This window comes from Anabrus simplex, chromosome 1, assembly GCF_040414725.1.
Source record: "Anabrus simplex isolate iqAnaSimp1 chromosome 1, ASM4041472v1, whole genome shotgun sequence".
Classification (NCBI taxonomy): domain Eukaryota; kingdom Metazoa; phylum Arthropoda; class Insecta; order Orthoptera; family Tettigoniidae; genus Anabrus; species Anabrus simplex.
The window spans coordinates 1,013,711,161-1,013,735,463 of NC_090265.1; the positions used below are offsets into that span (position 1 = coordinate 1,013,711,161).

General features: G+C 37.6%; 1 protein-coding gene across 2 annotated transcripts in view; it reads left to right on the forward strand.

The window, feature by feature from the left end:
* The window catches only part of LOC136857899 (aminopeptidase A), a 209,103-nt gene that overhangs the window by 180,161 nt on the left and 4,639 nt on the right, over positions 1 to 24,303 (forward strand). For both annotated transcript variants that reach the window (XM_067136948.2, XM_067136949.2), the window contains 5 exons: positions 547 to 626; positions 3,705 to 3,850; positions 7,338 to 7,470; positions 14,213 to 14,326; positions 14,547 to 14,655. In XM_067136948.2, the coding sequence (XP_066993049.2) occupies positions 547 to 626; positions 3,705 to 3,850; positions 7,338 to 7,470; positions 14,213 to 14,326; positions 14,547 to 14,655 (582 nt within the window). The remainder of the gene's footprint in view (positions 1 to 546; positions 627 to 3,704; positions 3,851 to 7,337; positions 7,471 to 14,212; positions 14,327 to 14,546; positions 14,656 to 24,303) is intronic.

Consider the following 24,303-nt stretch of genomic DNA (forward strand, 5'->3'; position numbering starts at 1 on the left):
GTTATCTTTCCATCTTCCATGATCACTTGAAACTTTTAACCACTTCCAGAATTTTTTAACTTTCCACTTCCTTCCTTCCTTCCCCTTGTCATCACTATTGTTTTACTTTTCTCTGTGCATACTTTCATCCCAAGTTTTTCTATCTCTTGATTCCATACATCTACTTGTTTTTGCACTTCCGTTTCATCCTCGCCCCATATCACTATATCATCTGCAAACAACATGGCTTTAGTTGCCTGTCTTCCCAATCTCTGTTTAATTTTCTTATGAATCTCATCCATGACCATGATGAATTAACTGAAGAAATTCTTACTTTTAATTTTCTTGTACCAATAGCTCAAGAGAAGTACTTTTCCCTTAATTTGTACCGATGAAGAAAAGTAATGACTATTTCATTAATTATTATTATTGTTATTATTGTTAATATAGAGTGGATGTTGGATTAATTTATTTTGTCTACTGATATAGCCCAATGACTTCATATTATCAAGTTTTAATAGTGATAGAGGGTGTAGTCTTCTAACAATATATATTTCTTTTTCACAGAGGTATTTACGATCTTTGGTAGATTCCATATATAATAGCGTAACATGGGAAGTAGCTGCAGATGATAGTCACCTTAAACGGTAAGATAAATAGTGTACCTTGTGTTTATTACTTACACTTTGAATGTAGATTGATGAAATGTTTGGATTTTGATGAATTGATTCTATGAATCCTTGTATCTAGCTGGCTTTTCTGAAATGTAACAAACTGTATACTATATACCAGGTGGGCCCTTAAGTCACTGTACTCTTATGTGTATAGAATTATTAATTATTATATCACAATATATACTTGGAATATCACGTAACATATCTATCATTTATTGGTAACAATGAAACAAATGAAACAATTGGTTGGTTGAAGTGACCAGAGAGAATAGTGCCCTTAAGAGTTGCATATTTGTGTGATCATAAGATGGCCAATATGATTAGCTTTTCTATCAAAGAGCATTTGGTTGCAAGTGTGCAGCCAATTATGCAACTGGGATGTACTGTTTTGACAGGCATCTTAATGTGTTTCATTGAGAAATGCTTCAGAATTGGGTAATACCCAACGGACTGATAAAGGGGTCGTGCATCAAGTAGGGTTTCAGCAGGTTGGTACATCCGGCCACTTCATGCTGTCTGCTCATGAGTTTCGGAACTACAACTTACCTTGCAAGTGGACTAGCCGTGGATCTCCAGCATCGGAGCCAATGACCTTCGATGTTAGGCCCCTTAAAACAACAAGCATCTTCTTCATCATCATCATCTCCAGCATCATCAGCACTGTTGCAATGGCCTTGAATATTTAGTGAATCATTGATTCGATTGACAACCAACAGAGGTAAAGGGCAAGTGAATGCTTTCAATTTAAAACAGTACAATTGACAGAGTTTCAGATGTGGGTGTCAAAATAATCATCGTCCATTTTACAAATGGAGGAGAAAGATAGCGATCCTGACATCAGTGTTCTGCTGACAGGCATGTTACCCAATGCTAAGGTCAAGGCCAATTATGTTTATGTATGGATAACAGCATATTCATTTAGGTTGGAGTGAAGAGCTACAACTCTAAGGATTTTCAAGGACAGAAGGAAATATTAGCAAAATTTAACTGACGTGATCTCTGAATTGAAAGATTTTAGTAACAACCACAGCAATGTCACATATCAACTATCATTGGAATCAAGATTACTTATACCAAAGTCTTCATAACTGTTGTTCAGAAGTAAAGAAATGCTGTCATCAGAAAGCCATGCTTTACTGCTTTCTTTCATGGTCTGTTATCACAGGGCTAAAATTGACGACAGTGCTAAAATTGATGACCTTCAAGTTGCTCAAGGGAAAAGGAAAGGTTGATAGAGAGAGTCTATTACATTATCTCTGTGTAAAAGGATATTTGACTTTGTTCACAATCCCTACGACAGATGGTAGCATATAGTATGTTGCGTACTAGTACAGCACTCCACATCTGTCAGTGTATGGTGTATGCCATACCTAGCATGGCATTCTGCACTGTCGGATTAAGGAAAGTTTGAATACGATCGATTTTCTAGAAACATAATTTTTATGTTTATGCATGTAGAGTTAAATAGTATTCCATTTTCAAGAATATTGTATTGAAACCTCTGTGTTTCCAAAAAGTCATAGTATTAATATTTCTGGAGATGTTTGAAAGTTAGTGAAAAATATAATAATTGTAAATACATCATATGGTAAAAAAGTATAAAACACAGATCAAAAATTATATTTTACATATCTTTACATAATAAAAGTTTTTTGGTGCCGCTTATGTTAATGGAGAAATTTGATATTTCCTGTTTTGGTTCCTTTAATATCTTTATGCCACTATACTGTTCAAATATTACATAGTGTAGTGCACTCTCTAGATAATCCTGAACTTCAATACCATACTTTAAGAATTCTTTAAAGCTGTTATCCTGTGATGCTCAGACAGACAGACAGACAGACAGACAGACAGACAGACAGACAGACAGACAGACAGACAGACAGACAGACAGACAGACAGACAGACGTTGAATTGAATCTATTTTCGACTTTTCTTTACCTAATCTGAGCTAAAAACCAAGTGTAAACAAATTTCAAGTGTACAGACAAAATTATAATTTTATTTATGTACATTTTGTTGTGCATGACAGTATGTGAAGCTGTGGAGTTTGTTATTGTCCATTTGTATAATAATAATGTTATTAGCTTTACGTTCCACTAACTAATTTGATGGTTTTTGGAGACACTGAGGTGCCAGAATTTAGTCTCGCAGGAGTTCTTTTATGTGCCAGTAAATCTACCAACATGAAGTTGACATATTTGAGGACCTTCAAATACCACCGGACTGAACCAGAATCGAACCTCTCAATTTGGGGTCAGAAGGCCAGTTCCTCAACCGGCTGAGTTACTCAGCCCAGCTGTCCATTTGTGTTTTCATGTTTGTATGAGCTTCCAGGTTTCTGTATTTTATTTTATTCTGTACTTATTTGTTTTCTTTCCACTCATAACACTATCCTCCACCACAATAACACGCAGCTACCTACACATGGCAGATGCCGCCTACCCTCATCGGAGGGTCTGCCTTACAAGGGCTGCACTCGGCTAGAAATAGCCACACGAAATTATTATATTATTCTTTTCACTACTTATAATATGGATACTTCTGAATTATTTTATTTTTATGCCTAATTGTGAAACAATCCTGCACTCCTCTGAATCTCATCAATTTTGAGACTGACAGAAACAACTTATAATCTCTAACTTCCCTTTCTGAGCTTATCCAATCATCTCTAACACTTCTCATTCAACTCCTGCAAACAGTCCAATGTTCTTCCTTGGGTAGTCATTGATGTTAAATGTATTTGCTGCAGTGGTGATTCGATTCTCTTAAACCATAAAAATTGGTAGAAGATATTAACTTGATGACAACAACATTGTTAAGACTTTTAAAACCGATTACTAATCCTTCAGCATAGAGAGTTTCTAATTATCTGTTGATTGAATTTGTAAATTAAAAACAGTGAACTGTTTGTTTTGGAATTATATTATTTGATTACCTAATTTCTTAATTGTGGATTTCTTTAGTGAGTTGAGTGAAAATGTCTATTCTAGAATAACTAAGACCAGTCTAGAAGGTATGTGACTAATCTCTGTTAACCATGTGTTGAAGGCGACTACGTGGAGTGGTATTGAGTCTTGCTTGCTCTGTTGGACACAAAAAATGCTTGGACCAGGCGAAGGCAGAATTTGACAACTGGCTCTCCAATCCTGATAATAGACCTGATCCTGATATACGGGATTTGGTGTATGTCTATGGTGAGTTGCAAGCATTACCAAGGGATATTGAAATTGATTTAATCCCATAAAGTTGGAAATCAGCCTTGAGAAAATAAATACATTTTTAAAATGACAGATAATTTGAATATTATATTATGGTTTCATTAGAATTTTTGCTTCAGTTTTGCTGGAAAATAATGTTTTTATAACAAAAAATGCCTGGATTTATAAACTTTAGTAATGCTTATGAGTTTATCAGTATTGTACATCAATCTTTGTTTGATTCTTGAGTGTGAAGTAACTGGAAGAATAGTCAAAACAGTCATAGGAACAAAAATGTGGCTGGAAGTGGAAGAATCCAATATCAAAATTCTTCGTAACTTTGTATTTACCAAAAATATGAAAAGTCTTTTCCCATTAGTAGTAATTTATTAGAATAATAACTAAACAAATAAATCATTAGCCTATATCCTTCAAGATAAAGTTCATCATTTTCAGTCTCTTCACAGTGGAGAGGTACATGAAATATTTTGGATCAAAGTACTGTTTTTCATGTACGTGTATGCTATAAATCAGTAAATCAGTGGTTTATATTTCCTTCCATAATTGTATATTTCTATTTTTTGTTTGCTCTTCTACCTGAGTTAGTAGGCAATTTATTGAACGCTATACAGTCTATGTCACCACATTTTATACAAGATTTAAATCATAACCAGCATTTGGAATCTTTGTTCCATCCTCAGTGAATTCGTTAAAATCATTTAAAAAGCAAAAAATTCATGCCATTGTGTCATCCAAATATTAAACATCGATGATGTTACTCATAAGTCGGGACTGACCTGCGCCTGCACGTTGAGGCAGGATGTTCTGTCAGTAATATCATAAATTTTTAATATTTGGAAGACACACTCATGTTAATTTTGTGTTTTAAAAATAATTTTAAAGTATCCACTGAGGATGGAACAACAATTCCAAAATCCAATTATGGTGTAAATATAATGTAAAAAGTGCTGATATAGACTGTATAAGGTTCAATAAATTTTACTAAACCATCAGCACTGTGAAAAATAGCTTTTATCTATTACAATAACACACCTGCCAAGTATTCCGGTTTTTCTGTAAAATGTACGGATTTTGAGCGTGTTTTACGGTTGTATGGATGAACAATGTTATTGTGCAGATTTTGAATATCCATGCTCGGTTTCTCTTTCAGCAGTCAAATCGGATTTGTTTGGCTTTCGATAGTAGCTGGTAATACGAGATGCAGTATTTGAAATTCGACCGGCTAATGTATCGATAATCACATTATCGATTATCACTGTGCTTTTGTCACCTGTTCAACCTCAACTGCTACTTCATTCACTGATATGTTCCCAAACAAATAGCAGGCTGTGATTTTGAAGAAAAGAAATCCGTAAAAAGTCGCAGGCTGTGAATTTATATATACCAACTTTAGTAACTGCGTTGTGCTTTGTAGAAGCTGTGAAAGGCTTTGTTTATGTGTAGGTGTGAGTAACATTGGCAGTAGTTCTGAAACTCGTGGAATTGTGTGATGAATTTATAAGCGATTTAGTATTTTTAGTGGTATTCGTAATGAGTTCAACTAAGAAACAATATTATCAATCTTTTAGGGAGACATATTCTGCTTAATGTCCTTGTTTTATACGATCATGGGAAGTGTTCCCAGTGTTAAGTAGAAACAGATGAGCACTCATCAAGATGTAACTTAATCTCCCCCCTTGCCATCCTTTTTCATTATGTCTCAAGACTTTGCGACGTATGTGCGTGTTGTTAAAAATTTTCCGCTTTAGGATCTTCCAGATTTCTCTTTTTGAAAGTTGGCAGGAATGCAATAATTTTCAATAAGTGGTACATTAAAAAATAAATCAAACATTTGTGATAACATTCATTACAAGCTTTTACCAGACACCACCTTCGAAGTGAGTTCTTTGGGCTCTTCTGCCAGCATGTATACCACTTTTCTTGCAGGCTACTTTTTGTTATGACCTGCAGTGCATACGTTGTGAACACCTCTTTTGTAGAGGTGTATCTGTATCACCTGGGGAAACTTTTTAGCTAAGAAAATGGGTATTAATCAGCTGGAGCCAGATCTAAAGAGGATGGAGGCTGTGGAAGGCAAGATAAGTTGAAATTAGTAAGGTATTCATCATGACTGACCTGTGTACTAAGGTGTTATCATGGTGGAGAGCCCAGTTTTTTTTTCTGCTATAAATGAGGCCTTTTTCGTTGCAATGCATCTCAGAGACATCTAATGTCACAACATTTTTGCTCTTGTGGTGAGCTGGGAGATCAGTAACCTACTAGTCGATGTTCATACAGAAACCACTACCTGTAATCACTCCGTTCAAAAAATCTTTACAAATGTCCACTCTGGCACAAGTTCACCACGAACCAGTGCTTGGTTCCTCTTAACAGTGTTTCCTCACAGAGAGCACATCTTAAAATGCTACGGAGAATTTCTTGTACAGAACCAGGAGGAATGCCCAACAAGTTTGTCAGGGCATTTATCGACTGTCCATAGTCTTGTCTGATTTCTGCAGACATTCTAGCAATCATTTTTAAAATTTCTAACATGATATGGATCTACTGGACAGCTGGTCATCCTCTGCGGAAACACCAAATTTCATGTTCACCTGCTTCTCTTTTTGTGCCATTGTATCATTCTGACAGCACAGTTAACAGTTGTTTAAATTTTTTAAAAAGGTGAATAATAATAATAATAATAATAACAATAATAATAATAATAATAATAATAATAATAATAATGATGATGATGATGATGATGGCGTATGGCCTCTGGAAAGGCCTGGTGTAGGTCTTTCAAGTCGATGCCCTGTAGGTGACCTGTGTGTCTGTGAGGATGGTGCACTACCTAAGATGAATTCCAATGTTGAAGATAGTACAAACACTCAGCTCCTGAGCCAGAGGAATTAACCAATCAATTTTAAAATCTCTGAACTGCCTGGGAATTTAATGCAGAACCCTTTGAACTAAAGGCCAGCATGCTAACCATTTAGCCAATTAGCTGGACATAATAATAGTAATTATAATAATTGCAACTGTAAGTCCCCCATCTATCACCTACATTCACCATTGTTTATCACACCTGTTGCAACACACAAGTTGTTGTCACTGTACTAGTAGATAAATGTGTATATTTTTGTTTTTGTTCTTTGACCAATTGCTACCCAGCTCAAGTTCCAGTGGTCCCAGGTGACTTCATAGTACAACCTGAAATAGAATTTAGTAAATGGAACAAACATTTTGTAACCTGCTCAGTACATAAAGTAACCTATTTGGTAATATCATGGATTTCAAAATAGAGAATAAGTAAGCAAATAGAAGTATGACTAAGGAAGTGAAGACAATGATAGCAGAACTTCAGTGTTATACAGCAAGGGCAGTGGATGAAATTAAGCCAGAAATGGTGAAATACAGTGGCAAGGCTGGGATGAAATACCATGATACAATGGCCATTTTGTATTAATAAAGTGTTCCTTTTCAGGTATGAAGATGAACGGAAATGAGGAGACGTGGGATACTATGTGGTCCCTCTATTTGAATGAAGGAGATGCTCAGGAGAAGACAAAACTGCTAAGTGGCCTAGCTTCTGTACAAGAACCATGGCTCTTACAAAGGCAAGTAAATGTGACTACTAAATTTGTCATGCTTGTTATAAAGGTAAGAATAGGGATCTTGCATAGTGTGAGTGATAGTTGAGCATCCTTCCCCACCTTGATTACAAACAAAGAGACTACAACACATTTATGGGAAAATATCTTTCCAACATAACTGATATGTAATTGAAGTTTTCTTTCAGCACTAACCTATAGTTCAGGGTGAAATTTTGCAAAAAAACAAAAAAACCACACACTCTCTCTCTCTGTATACATTCCATTCTTACAAGTCATTCACAGTTTCCACCTGCACATCGATGGTGCTGGCTTGTTGGAACAATAAGATGATGAATTACACTTCACATTACACTTCCCACCTATTTGATTGCATGCTACTTTGGCTGGAGCATGCAATTGATGTCCCGGTTGATTGTCATGTAAACCACCTTCATCCTCCCGAGCATAATCGCCATTGTAATACACAGCTGCATTTGGTGGTTCAGTGTATATATATCCCTTATATCTGTGTCCTCCTCTTCCAGTAAAAGACCACTGAAAGGGAAAGAAAAAATTGTAAATGAATAGAAATTTCAGAACACACTGTATCATTTCAAAATATGTAATTTTGCCTATATACAGAGGGGTCCAGAAAAATGTAGACATTCTTTGATATTAACTATCTTTGGACCAAAATGACATATCATTGTAATTCTTGTGCAGTAGTGTAGTCCATTATTTTCTCAACAGATGATGGTCACGTGAATGGCGCTACAATCTTAGCACACGTTTTCCAGCAGATGACAGTGCAGCAATGAATGAAGTAAGATTGTCGTGTGAGCAACACAAGGCCATTTTGAAGTGGTACTGGAAGTACAAAAGCATGATGGAGGTACAACGCCACTGGCGTAATCTGTACGGAACTCAGCCACCAACACGGAGATCATAGAGTTGTGATAGGAAAACTGAAAGTGGGGAAGATTGAAAAACCCCCATTAAGAAGAGAGAAAAGAATTAAAGTATGGAATTTGAAGGAGAAAAACATACAAGAAGAAATTCAAAGGGAAATAATACCCTTGGTATCCAGGACGGAGATGGGGAATGTTGAAGATGAATGGAAAAAATTTAAGGGAGCACTGGTTGGTTGTGCAGAAAAGGTATGTGGTACAACATCAAGAAATGTGAAAGACAAAGAGACATATTGGTGGAATGATAGGGTAAAGATTAAAGTGATGGAAAAGAAAATGGCATGGAAAGTATGGAAAACATCTAAGACTGAAGAAAGAAGAAAATATGTGGAAGCAAAGAATTTGGCCAAGAAAGTAGTGGAGGAAGAAAAGAGGAAAAGCTGGGCTTTATTCACACAGAAATTGAGAGGAGATATGCAGGGCAGCAAGAAATTATTGTATGGTATCTTAAGAAACAAGAAGAGAGATCAAGTAAACACCAGATTTGTGAAGGATGAAGACGGCATAATATTAGCAAAGCTAGAAGAAATAGTTGGAGAGAGTATTTTCAGAAGTTGCTGAACATAAGAACTAATGACAGTCATTCAACGGACCACCAGGAAAGAGAATTAGTTGATGAAAAAATGGATAAAGAAATTACAATGAATCAAATTGAAATGGCAGTAAGAAAGATGCAGAATGGAAAAAACTGCTGGAATAGATGAAATTTCAGTGGAGATGATTAAGGCAGCTGGAGTTGTAGGCCTGCAATAGAAATATCGAGTTCTCAAGATTGTCTGGGAAAATAAGGAGGTCCCTGAGGATTGGCAAAAAGGAATAATCCCAATTTCCTAGAAAGGCAATAAGAAAGTATTGAAGAACTACAGGGGAATTACTCTGATATCCCATGTTCCTAAGATAATGGAGAGGATATTGGAAATTAGGATAAGATTTACATTTGAAAATTAGATACAGGAAAATCAGTTTGGTTTCAGAAGTGGAAGGTCAACAATAGAGCCCATTTTCATTATGAGACAACTAATGGATAAGCAATGGGAGTATGGGAATGATATGATGATGACATTCATTAACATTGAAAAAGCATATGACAGTGTCCCCAGGACTAAAGTTTGGGGCAGTCTGATTCAAAAAAGGAATTGGACAGGGGTTAATAAAAATGATCATGGCAATGTACAAGGAATGTTGTAGTTGCATGCAAACACAAGTTTGCAGGACATGTTGGTTCAAAATCACTAGTGGGCTGAGACAGGGAAGTGTTCTATCACCAATCCTGTTTACAATAGTAATGGATGACGTTATGAAAACAGCAAAAGCAGCATATGGAGGATGAGAAAGGAACATGTTGTTATTTGCAGATGATATTGTGATTTGGGGAGAAGAGGACATGAATGTTCAAGAACAGTTAGATGTGGTGAATGGGAAGATCGAAGAATGTGGATTGAAAATAAGTGTAGAAAAGTGTAAAACTCTTGTTATGACTAGAAGGGAGAAAGAAGGGAAAGGTCAAATTAGACTTGCAGACAAGCCCCTGGAAGTAGTGGAGACGTTCAAATACCAGGGGTAGTGAATTAATGGAGAATGCTCGACTGGATGCTGAAATTAGTAAGAGGATTCAAGCTGGAAGCTGTTTCTATCATAGTGTAAGAAACATGTTATGGGACAAAGATATGCCATTGGAAGCAAAGGAAACTATGTACAAAATGTATTACGTACCGGTACCCATAACGACATACGGAGCAGAAACTCGGACAATGACAAAGAAGGATGAGTGTCGAATACAGGCAGCCGAATTTAAGTTCTTGATGAGTATGATACAGAAGAGTACAAGAGACATAATATGGAATGAGAAAATCTGGGAGGAAATTGGAGTGGAAAAAATGAAAGATAAAATAGAGAAGAGCTGATTAAGATTGTTTGGGCACATAAAGCAAATGAGTGATGAAAGAATGTCAAAAAAGGTGATGGAAATGCAAATGCAAGGAAGGAGAGGCCGCGGACAACAACGATTGAGATGGAAGGACACAATCCAACACAGTATTAAAGAAACCTGGACTGGGACACATTGTTGTTGGAGGAGGAGTGGTGGAAAGACTGAAGAAAGTGGAGAGGAACCATATTTGCCCCTATCCGGCTACAGCTGGATAATAGGAAATGATGATGATGATGATGATGATGATGATGATGATGATGATGATGATGATGATGATGATGATGACGATGATAATAAAACTCCTTCTTGGCCAAAACCAAACATACTGCTTTTTTCTGGTCTGTTCTTTGTTTCTGCAAAAATAAGGGGCATTTACGATTTGTTTTTCCTGGTAGTACCGACCAATGTAAGTTGGTGATTCAACAGCAGGCGCTGAGCAAGAGGAATGGATGTATTCCAGTTGTATGAAATGAAATTGATTCCACCAGCCTCATGATGACACTTTGAACACTGTTATTCACTGAAAAATGTCCCGCAGGCTACTTGCCAGCATATCCTTCCATGTTGCAAGTGTAATATGTTGTTGCATCTGCAAGGGCATAGATCTTGATGCCGTATTTTGAAGATTTGTTACTTATATACTGTCAGCATTGACACCATCTCCAAAACCCCTCAAGCATCTCATCTATGGTGACGTATTCTCCAGGTGAATAATTACTCTTGCAACGATCAATAAAAACCTTCAAGATTTGAACCCCACTGTCAGTAGCACTGAAGATGGTTTTTCGTAGTTTCCTATTTTCACACTAAGCAAATGCCAGGGCTGTATCTAAATTAAGGCCACATGTTAAAAAACAAAGGAAAAAACGTAATCTTGTCTGATTCATAGCAGTACGGAATTGTTCTACACCAGTTCTGTCCATTGCCCTTAAATCTCTCAAATTAGTGTGGAAAGATTTTAGTACACCAGCTAAGTACAACAGTCCGATGACTGCTTTCATCTCAGCTCCATTAGTATCAATAGCATCCCTGTCTCTTCTATAATTTTCTCTTGCCTATGCAATCCAAATATTAGTGTATGTAACAGTCTGGTGCAATGAATCATCCAGAAAAAGAGTATCTAGGATTCCAAAGGTGAAGTGATATTTCTGGCTCGGTTTGTTGGTTTGGGCAGGTGGGTAACAATATTACGCTGTTTGGTATGCCCGCAGTGCATGTTCTATGCTGTAGTCATATCTCTTCCAGTATACTGAAGAATATTGATTTGATTCACATTAATTTCTTCATCTTCAGAGTCAGCAGATTCCTTGCTGTTAGTGTTGTGGTCACTATTATCGAAAACTTCTTCTACATTGCCTGCCTCTTCCTTCAAATACAAGTCTTTGTCACTTTAATTTTCCTCATCACCAAACAGATTTCTTTTAACTGCACCTAGTTCTCTTTGTTGTTGATATTACGTGATTGCTCTTTTTCAGTACTTTCAAGCAACCTGAGAATGTTTTCTTATTCAATTGAGTTCATCTTTGTAACACAAATTATAGCATAGAAGGACTCACACATGTGTTACATAAGAGCATGTGTGTGATCTAAAGCACCACAGTCTAACAGTCTTCGCTCCAGACAAGACTTCTGGCTACTGTGCGACTGCTGTAACAGCAGAGTGCTTGCTAATACACCCACCATGAATATCATGGAGGTGGGGAAACTGGTCTTCCAAGGGTACGACCAATATCAGAGTAAACGGGCCGGCATGTGGTCTTTACCTCGCCATGCAACTTACCGCAGGTTAACTGAATATCACTAACTCCGAACACATCCAGATGCATCCTCTTTGCTGATTCAGCCAGTGATACTTTCTTTATTATATAAGCCCCAGTAACATAAATATCTCCCTATCAAATTCAGTTTTACTTACCAAGTTGTTTCCAAGGAGTCCCTCGCCTGGCAAACGGAAGTGGGACTCCGTTATTCCCATAAGTCCGAAGCTTGCTTAAAATATTCTGAGCTTATTTAAATTCTGTGAAGCAGGATGCTACCTTACTTACACATAGTCCCAGTGAGGATCTATCCTCTATCGGGTTAGGGACCACCAGTTAATTGTGTAGTCCTAGCTACCTGAGCATAAGGAGAGCCATTACTCAGAGTATGTCTGAGATGCTCACTCCTCTTCCATAGCAATTGGCATCCTGACTCTTGAGACCACTTACTAGGCCACTCAGCTGTTGCCTATGGTTCACAAACTAAGATATGACTAAACTATCCCATACCACGAACCACCAAGATACCATTAAAAAAATTATTGTTCCATTATTTTCACAAGTGTGGTTGCTCATATAAGCCAGTAGTGGACACACCTCTTACTGATTTATTCTCTACATTTTGTGCACATGAATTGAGTATTATTTCTTAGGTTCTGCATAATAGAAAGGGGCAATCTACGTGTTAGGCCCCTTTAAACAACAAACATCATCAAACAACAACAACATAATAGAAATCTCTGAAGACTAGCCGACTATCACAACCATCTCAATGTGTATGGATACTTACAACCAAGAATATAATTTACTTTAGATAATCTTGTAATTCTGTTTTTGTAAAAATAACCACCACTGCCAATTACAGATTGATTCCTTCCCAACAAACCTGTTCAATTTTGGAACAACTTGAAGGTGATCTTTGTCCATTGTTGTGATTCTTAGCATAAAATAGTTGGTGTATTCAAGGAAGCAGCTGAGGTGTTTTCAGAAATTAGTGTATGCTGTAAAAATTGCAAGGCAAATTTTTATCGAATCTTATATGATAAATTTAACTCCAAGTGTCACTGAACCTCTGTGGGTGAGGGTGGTAGAATACTTCCACAGTATCCCCTGCCTGTTGTAAGATGCAACTAAAAGGGGGACCAAGGGCTTTGAACTTGGGAGTGTGGGTTGACGACGAGTCTGGCATTGCTTCTATTATGTCAGGCTCCTCACTTTTCTATTTGACCCCCCTTACTCAACTCACATTTCCTTCCGAACCTGACAGTATTAAGTTTGCGAGGTCTAGGGAGTCTTTCCTTTTCATGCCCTATGTGGCCCTGTTATTTCTTTTGCCGACATCTTGATTATTTGAAGTGTTGGAATTCTCCCATTTTCCTTGCTTGTTTGCTTGTTGTTTTAAAGGGGCCTAACATCGAAGGTCATCGCCCATTTTCCTTGTTATTAGTGTTATTAGAGGATGGTCGCCTAGTGCAATGTTTGGGTTGGGAAGAATTGAGAGAAAGAAGAAGAGCTGCTCGACTAAGTGGTATGTTCCGAGCTGTCAGCGTAGAGATGGCGTGGAATGACATTAGTAGACGAATAGGTTTGAATGGCGTTTATAAAAGTAGGAAAGATCACGATATGAAGATAAAGTTGGAATTCAAGAGGACAAACTGGGGCAAATATTCGTTTATAGGAAGGGGAGTTAGGGATTGGAATAACTTACCAAGGGAGATGTTCAATAAATTTCCAATTTCTTTGAAATCATTTAGGAAAAGGCTAGGAAAGCAACAGATAGGGAATCTGCCACCTGGGCGACTGCCCTAAATGCAGATCAGTATTGATTGATTGATTGATAGTTGTCCTTCCGCTTAAAGCACTAATCACCACCACCACCACCACCACCACCATCAGTATCACTGAAAATTCCAAATTTGTTGACAGTTCTAACTGCACTATAGAATTTGAAAATATTCTGCTGAGAATTTAACTAATACTGATCATGAGTACCTGTTCAAGACAGAGAGGATGAGTTAAAAATAAAAATTGCTAATATTTGATCTTATCAACCAACTAGAGCTTTTCCAAAAGAGCCACTAACTGATCAGTCATTGTTTCTTCCTTTGCAGGTTTATACAGTATTCTAAGAATGAAGCATTCATTCGGTCACAAGATTTTTTCACAGTAATCCAGCTTATTTCCAACAATCCTGTTGGTGATCCAATTGTCTGGGATTTTGTACGGTAAATATGGACTTCCTGTTTTTATTCCATTAATATTTTACATTGTATTTATTTCAACTATCAGTTTGCTTTTTGTAGGATTAAGTGATGTTATAAGATATCTCTCCTGCATTTTCGACATTATATAGGATATAATATCTTATGATGTTCTTCTTTTGTCATAAAATATCTATGACCAATGATTAATTGATATTTCCTTTTGTAATTGCTTGTTTGATAGGTCTGAATGGGAATATCTAGTGGAGCGATTCACCCTAAACAACCGTTATTTGGGACGTCTCATCCCAGCCATTACCAAATCCTTTGCAACAGAGTTTAAGCTAAAAGAAGTAAGTATGTTCTGTCCTGAGATCACTGAAACACACTATCTCTGTGATTAATAATGCAGAAGTGTTTTGCTAAAAAATATAGCTCCTCTCCCCTTAGATGGGTTTTACACATTATTCAAATAGAGGGGAATGGTGACTGCATTGTTCTTAGCATATTAAATGAAGTAACAGCAACAATCTTAGCTTCTGAAACACAGTCTTGACCTATTTCTAGTTTTAAAAAATATGGTTATAATACTATCCCTTATTCTCCTTTTCATCATTTCTTGAACCTTGTGTAAGAAGAAGTTTTGTTCTTTTCATTCTCTGTTCTTTAGTCATGTTACTCTATGTTCTTGTACTGTACTTCCTCTTCACTTTAACTCAGCAGCACAATGTCAGGAAAAAACATACTTTCAATGTTCCTGGGCTGATGACCCCTTTAAACAAGCATCATCATCATCATCATCATCATCATCATCATCATCATCATCATCATCATCATCATCATCATCATCATCATCAAGCACCAGTTCTTCTTTGATTTCTTTTAGTAGTTTATTCGTGACGATAACAAATTGGGGAGATGATGGCACACCCTCTTGTTACAGTCCCATTCTAACTTCTGGACCTTTTTCTTCTTAGGGCCAATCAACTACATCCCTAAGAATATAATCATATGCTTTCTTCAAACTGACTATAATAATAATAATAATAATAATAATAATAATAATAATAATAATAATAATAATAATAATAATAATAATAATAATAATAATAATAATAATAATAATCATCATCATCATCATCATCATCATTATCAATGTATAGACTCAGCTACCGTGTGCAGGCATTTTAATATGACATCATGTGGCTGCCTGCTCATCAATTTCGATGTTCCATTTTACTCAGGGCCTACAAGATGGGCATCTATGATAAGTTTTTTAATTACTTGTGTTGGGTGAACACCAAATGTTTCACCAGAGATCTTTTACATGCCAACATCATATGACATGGAATGTCAAATGGGCTTTTGTCGGTTCTTAAAAAATTCAACTCCCTCTGCTGGGTTTGAACCTGCAATCTTGGTATCTGGAGGCTGAAATTCTACAACTGATCCACAGAAGGAGCTTTCAAATTGATGAAGGTCAAAATTTGTCTTTGTTGTATTTCCAGTATTCGACGATCTGTTGCGTTGCGAATATCAGGTCCTGTTGATCTTCCGCTTCTAAATCCATGTTGTTTCTCTTCCAGTTGGGGTTCCACCAGTGGCCTCAATCTGTTCTAGAATTCTTTCAAATACTTTCCTTACATGCAGAGTCAGGGCAATTCCTCTATAGTTCCTGCAATCCCTCCAGTTTCCTTTCTTAAATATAGGGTCAATAATTCCTTTTTTCCTCAGTCTTCTATCTCTAGGCTCTTTTTAACACTCTATTCAACTAATATAATATATTATTCTCAAATTCCCAGTAGTTCTAATAATTTCTATATTTATTTCATCTACTCCTGGGGTTTTCCCACTTCTCATCTTCAATGCTTCTACTTTTGATAAGAGTTACATCATTCTCATTGTGTGAATCATCTACCAATGTCACAGATTCCTAATTTCCTTCTTGTATATTTCATTCATGCCTTTGCTGGCAGGACCTAGTGTTTACAGTGCACTATGTCTTCTGGTATAGGCTAGAGCAATTTTGTTACTTTCATAGATCTGTCTCTGTCTTATCCTTGGCTTTGACAATATGAAAGTGACAGGTATGAGCGATGCTAGTAATGCCAATCCTTATGCAGCCAGTCCCTGCTATGAATGGTGTGAAAATGTTGCTCATAGGGTCGGTTGGTGCATGCATTTCAGTGGGCTTGGCAGACTGATATGTAATAGCAACTCTGGCTCGTGAGGAAAGCAACGGGAAACTACCTCACTCCTCATTTCCCTAGTACGCCTTTTCAGTGATGCCTAGGCCATCTATGACAGCTGATGGCAGAGCTGTTGAGGATCCCACCAGCGGAATCGCTGATGGACTGAACATACATACATATCATTAAGTTCTGAAAGCACATTTTCCATATTCTTTTGATGGCAGGAGCTTCAGTGATCAGATTGCATTGTTAATCAACTACTATAATAATATAGGCAGGAGGAGCAAGAAAAGGAACACAAAATAGGACAAACATAAAAGGAGGGTTAGTGTGTAGGGAGGGATCTGCAGAAAGAGGAGATAAGAACAGGACAAGGACAATCTCCATCCTGCCCTCCTTATGTGTGTGGGAAGTGAAAATGAGCTTGTCTGTGACTGGGGGAGATGGATGTGAAGAACCTGAGACTGATGAGGAGAGAGCCTATGTTTAATGTTCTATCTTTGCCCTATTTTGTGTTCTTTTTCTTGTTCCTATTATCTTTTTGTCTATATATAGGACTTGAATTGTCAGCTTGTCTTTTCTTTCCCAATAATTATATTATTCCCTTGGGATCCTTTTCTCCTTTTGTGTTTGTCCTGTGTTGCTAATCTTTTGCCACCTGTACTTATCTTTGCTTATGTTTCTTCCCTTTTCCTGTACTTACCCAGCTTTCTTCTTATCCTACACTTCCTGTATCAAGACTGAAGATCCGTCAAGATGACCCTCAGTGAGTGTTGATGAAGCTGGGAAGCAGAAAATAATGAGCTTGTCAGGGGCTTAGAAGAGATGGATGTAGAATAACTGGGATTGATGAGGAGAGCTTATCTATTAGTTGATGGCAGTATATGAAGTTATGGAAATTGTCCTTGTCCTTTTGTGTTTTCATGGTTGTTTTTGTCTCCTTTTTCTGTTGCTCTTTCTTCCCACACTGACCTGCTTTTATGTTTGTCCCATTTTGTGTTCCTGCTATATATAACTTGAATTGACAACTTATTTGTTCCTTTTCAAATTTATAATATTATATCCTCATAATACCAGAAGATCTAATTATTTCCATTCTTATTTCATCTTCTCCTGGGGTTTTGTATTGTTAAGAGTCTAGTAATGTCTCTCTCAAGTTGGACTGGGAGACGAGTGCACACAAATGGACGAAGAGACAGAATGTGCAGCAGAAGTGACGTCTGTTGTTGAGCATTATTTTGGAAGTGATGGAAAGGAAATTTATGTCCTCACGAATGTACAGTAAGAATATTGAAGATTGTTCTGTTATTTAATGAAATGATTAGTATTTGCATGAACATGTGTGCACAGTTTCTTAGCAAGTAGTAACGAGATTTACCAGATATGGTGTTTTAGATGAAAGAAAATTGATGTTTGTTACCGATATTCACGAAGGTAACAACTGGCGTCAGAAGTGGGATCGTCTTTGGATAATTAGTGACTGTTAAAAAAAACATAGTAAGATATAAGGAAGACAATATAAAGAATGATGACTTTGAAGAAAATGAGATTGAACGTTTTAAAATTTGCCAATCTAAAGTTCAAGCAGGAAGTATGCAATGAGGATATTTCTGGAATCAAAGCTATATTATGGTCATGGCTTCAGGAAGCAATAGAAACAGAGGGTAAGGATCTAGGTAAAAACATTTTTGAAATAGCAGGCAGTGCTAACAGCCTTGCACAAATGTTAGAAGAGAAGTTCAAAGAAAGTTCTAAAAGACAAGCTGAAAATTTTAGGTTATTGGAGGAAAAGGTTGTAGAATATTCTCAGAAACAAGCAGAAAATTATATTGTTAGAAACTAAGATCACTGAAAATTGATCATCATCATCATCATTTCCCATTATCCAGCTGTAGCCGGGTAGGGGCAAATATGGTTCCTCTCCACTTCATTTTTTCCACCACTCTTCCTCCAATACTGTGACCCAGTCCAGGTTTCTTTCTTTAATACTGCATTGGATTGTGTCCTTCCAACTCAATCGTGGTCATCTGCGACCTCTCCTTCCTTGCATTTGTATTTCCATCACCTTTTATGGCATTCTTTCACTATTCATTCACTTTATGTCCCCAAACCATATTAGTCGGCTCTTCTCTATTCTATCATTCACTTTTTCCACTCCAATTTCTTCCCGGAATTTGTCATTCCTTATTTTGTCTCTTCTACTCTTCTGTATCATTCTCCTCAAAAATTTCATTTCAGCTGCCAGTATTCGACACTTATCCTTCTTTGTCATTGTCCAAGTTTCTCCTCCGTAAGTTGTTATGGGTACGTAATTCATCTTGTACATAGTTTCCTTTGCTTCCAATGGCATATCTTTGTCCCATAACATGTTTCTTACACTATGATAGAAACAGCTTCCAGCTTGAATCCTCTTACTAATTTCAGCATCCAGTCGAGCATTCTCCATTAATTCACTCCCCACGTATTTGAACATTTCCACTACTTCCAGCGGCTTGTCTGCAAGTCTAATCTGATCTTTCCCTACTTTCTCCCCTCTAATCTTAACAAGAATTTTACTCTTTTCTACACTTATTTTCAATCCACATTCTTCGATCTTCCTATTCAACACATCTAACTGTTCTTGAACATTCATGTCCTCTTCTCCCCAGATCACAATATCATCTGCAAATAACATGATGTTCATTTCTCTTCCTCCATATACTGCTTTTGCTGCTCTCATGATGTCATCCATTACTATTATAAACAGGATTGGCGATAGAATACTTCCCTGTCTCAGCCCACTAGTGACTTCGAACCAACTTGTCCTGCCAACTTGTGTTTGCAGTCAACTACAACATTCCTTGTACATTGCCATGATCATCAGACTGTCCCAAACTTTAGTCCTGGGGACATTGTCATATACTTTTTCAATTTCAATGAATGTCATCACCATATCATTCCCATACTCCCATTGCTTTTCCATTAGGTCTCATAATGAAAATGGGCTGTATTGTTGACCTTCCACTTCTGTAACTAAACTGATTTTCCCGTATTTGATTTTCAACCGTCAACTTTATCCTACTTTCCAGTATCCTCTCCATTATTTTAGCAACATGGGATATGAGAGTAATTTTTCAATTCTTTCTTATAATCTTTCTTGAAAATTGGGATGATTATTCCTTTTTGCCAATCCTCAGGTACCTCCTTATTCTCCCAGACAATCCTGAGAACTTGATCTGTCCACTGCAGGCCTACAGCTCCAGCTGCCTTTATCATCTCCACTGAAATTTTATCTATTCCAGCAGTTTTTCCATTCTGCATCTTTCTTACTGCCATTTCAATTTCATTCATTGTAATTTCATTATCCATTTCTTCATCAACTAGTTGCCTTTCCTGGTGGTCCGTTGAATGACTGTCATTAGTTCTTATGTTCAGCAACTTCTGAAAATATTCTCGCCATCTATTTCTTATTTCTTCTGGCTTTGTTAATATTATGCTGCCTTTATCCTTCACAAATCTGGTGTTTACTTGATCTCTCTTCTTGTTTCTTAAGATACCATACAATAATTTCTTGTTGCCCTGCATATCATCTCTCAATTTCTGTGTGAATAAAGCCCAGCTTTTCCTCTTTTCTTCCTCCACTACTTTCTTGGCCAAATTCTTTGCTTTCACATATTTTCTTCTACTTTCTTCAGTCTTAGATATTTTCCATACTTTCCATGCCATTTTCTTTTCCATCACTTTAATCTTTACCCTATCATTCCACCAATATGTCTCTTTGTCTTTCACATTTCCTGATGTTCTACGACATACCTTTTCTGCACATCCAACCAGTGCTTCTTTAAACCTTTTCCATTCATCTTCAACATTCCCCATATCCGTCCTGGGTACCAAGGGTATTATTTTCCTTTGAATTTCTTCTTGTATGCTTTTCTCCTTCAACTTCCATACTTTAATTCTTTTCTCTCTTCGTAGTGGGGATTTTTCAATCTTTCCCACTTTCAGGTTTCCTATCACAACTCTATGATCTCCACCAGAGGTCTTCTTCAGGCATTGCTGTAACATCTAAAAGGTTCTTCCGGTGTTCTTTCTCTATGATTATATAATCAATCATGGTCTTTGTTCATCTGTCTCCCCAACCATACCTTGTAATCTTCTGACTGTTTTTCTTCCTAAACCAGGTGTTTCCAACAATAATTTGGATCCTCATGCAAAAATCCACCAACAACTCACCTTCTGAAATTGATAAAGGACTTACATGAGTAAATGAGTACAGAGCATAAAATAAGAGCTATTTAGGACTGATTTGAATCACTAGGAAAGGAGTCCATACAAGTGAACAGGCTTACTGCTGTATTCAAAACAGAATCAGAGAATGTTGCAGGGACCTCAACCTTATGATGGCACAAACTTACAAAGGCAGTTTGGATAGAGAAGACGGTGATTAGTGATTGTGCTGTGAGGTGATGCCTCGGATATACTCCAAGCAATTCCAGTAGTGAACAAAGTAATTACAATTCTTTGGTGACCTGATTGGAGACGAGATATGGTGATAAAACAACACCTGCAACAAGTTTACCATAGCCAACCTCATAGCAGACATCAGAAATGTGGTGAGACATTACAAGAATTTGAGGCAGGCATCATTGCTCGTCTGGCTTGTATGGCTTATCCTTTAGCTCCAAAACGATTTCATAGAACAGCTGTCTTCTGAGTTTTTTGTGATGGGTATAACCAACCCAGAATTGCAATGGGCTCTTCATCTAATACGTTAGATAATGCTTTAGCTCGTGCATTGGAATTCAAAGCTGCACACAAAGCTTGAATGTGCAGGGTACAGCTTCGACGGAGGGATGAAGAGAAGCTTCTAGATGAGAGGGTAGAGAGGATTGTTTTGAAAACCCTGTCCAGTAAGAATGGATGACCTCAAAGATACGCTGCTGTAACTGTGGTGAGCTTGGACATGTCAGAAGCCGCTGCCACAAAGACTCGAAGATTCATGGGAACTAAAGCTAAAAAGGGCCGGTGCTAAGGGGCGGGCACCGAGGGTTGACCCTGCTGCCCCGAGAAAGGTGGTACATGTCATTTACTCATGCATTGGGTAAACAGTATCTTTGTCGATGGATTGGTGAATAGTTTGTCTCGTGATATGCTTCCATACACCGGGGCCACCACCACCACCACCACCACCATTGTGAAGGACACTGTAGAAGGAGATCTGAAATCTACAATATTTTTATTGATAAATGCAACTGGTGAGTCAGTGAATACCTACGGTGAGACAAAGGTCAACATCAACCTGGGAAGCATGCTTGGGATGCACGTAATGACTAAATTTGAACTTACTCTAGACCTGTACCTTGCAAACAAAGTTTTTTTTGTATGCAATGCATTTTGTGCTGGTTTCTATTGAAAAGCATTTACAAGTAGAAAAGGTAATTGTTCAAATGGTTCCACCTACTCAATACGTTTATTATGCAAGATTTACATTAATTCAGTTTGGGAGTAGTTTCGGTCTCTGGAGACCATTCTCAGCCGAAAGTATAAATAGACAAGTCATAAAACCATTACTATAATGGGTGTGTACACACAGAATTTAACAATATTAAAATGCATCATCAAAGATTAACATATAAAGAATATTGTTTGTTTAGAAATGTTTTTTTATAAAACTCTCCTGTACTTCTAGTGTAAATTTACATGACATATATACTGAGTGCCCAAAAGTCATGGGAAGACACTGAATGTGATGTTAATAACAAATTGCTCCTCTGCAAGCCCTCAAAACGGCAACGAATATGGTGAGGCATCGACTCTACAGGGTGTTGGAATCGTTATGGAGTGATCTCGACCCACACATCTTGCACTGCTACCCACATTGGTCTTGTGTAGTTGGTGAAGGGTCCATGGAGCGTACACCAGCATCAACAGCATCCCATAAATGAACACTTCCTGCACACGGAAATAATTGTATGTGTGAAAAACCCAAAGTAGAGCATAATCTTAAACAGTGCACTAGTTTTCCACAAAAATAATAATTTTCTAGCCATTCAAATGATTGGAGGAAACAATCAGGGAGAAAAGGAAACTGAATGGTTCTTCATTACTTCCTTAATAGGAAAGGATTTTCATTTCTGGCTTCTAAAAGAGCTGTCTTGCCCTGTAGTTGCCTTCTCAAGTTTACTGCGAGTTTTAAGGCCCTCCATGTCCTCTTCCTGGTATCTTCTCATCTAAAACCAAACTGTGTGTTCTAGTAAGACTGTAGAGTAAAAGCACTGAAAACTTAAAACACTAGCTGACTACTGAAGCATTTGAATGTCTGTGTGCAACTCCATTGTTTTAGCAATTTGGAAACACTGAATTACATGATAAGGTAAGGGTTATTCTGCCCGAAGGCAGGTCCGAACCTCCACAGAGGTGTTCCTGAGCCGGAGTTTACGTGCGGTAGGGTGGCCAGTTCCTTTCCGCTCCTCCATTCCCTTACCCCCCACCAACAGTGCGTGGCAACCCATCCACCTCCTGACCATGCCCAATGTTGCTTAACTTCGGAGATCTCACGGGATCCAGTGTTTCAACATGGCTAAGGCCGTTGGCTGAATTACATGAGATATCCGTATTCATGCGAGCCTGGTCGTGATCAGTGTTCAAAAGGGTCGAGGTGCTGTGTGTTATTCTATATTGCCAAAAATACATTACAGGTCCATAAGTTATTCACAGGGGAATACGTGCTAAGTAGATCAGTCTTTTTCTTTCTTTTCTTTTTTCTTTTCACGAACTGCCGAGTGGTATAAAAATATGCTTTCTTATTATGACCATTTTCTTCTACTTTATAAAGGCGTTGAATTTTGAATAACTGCTGAGTTTATTTTCCATAGGGTATTTCTATATTCTATCTTCAACAACCAAAGTAAAAATAACCTGGCATTAAATTATTATGATCATCAGAGATGCAAGGGTGTTATGAAAACCGTTTGTATGGAGTTATTGTGAGCGCTGATCAAACATTTAAATGCCATACGTATTGGGGCAGGACTACATCATGCACATTTCTTCACAATTAAATTACAGTTGTTTTCCTTGATCAGGAGATGCCAGTATAGCCAGAATGTTTAACCATAGAAACATCTTAAACAGTTCCAGAGAAAATGGTGTTGGGAGTGACCTCTGAGTGCGTAACATGACCTCCTGGAAGACAAACATGTGTGACGTTGTCTCGCTTACTTCCCCTTTATCCTCAGGATTGGCCAAAATCTTCGCCCAAACGTTAGCTGTTTTCCTTTCTACCTGGAATTCTTGTGATCACGAGTGTACTACAAGTCTGTTTATACTGGACACAGATGCCTGTAGTATAGGAATAGGCAGAGTGTTATCTCAGATGCAGAACAGTCAAAGAAGGGTGATAGCATGCTTCAGCAAGATGCTGCCCAAACCTGAGAGAAACTACTGTGCGACCCGGTGGGAATTGTTAACTCTGGTGAAGTCAGTGGAGCACTTCTATAAGTACTTATATGGTCAAAAATTTCTGCTACAAACTGATTGTCGGGTGGACAGAATGTATGCGAGAATACAATTTCGAGACTGAACATCGAGCAGGAACAAACCATAAGAATGCTGATGTTCTGTCCAAAAGGCCGTCCCATGGATTGTAATGATTGTTCTTGACAAGAAATGAAAGCTGGCCACGTGATCCAGATCTAGGCAAGGTAATCCACTGGAAGGAAACAGGACGTCAATCCCCTTGAGGCCATAAGACCTATATGTGTCGGTGCGACGTAAAGCCACTAGCAAAAAGAAAATCCCCTTGGAAAAAAGTCATTCCACTCAATCCAA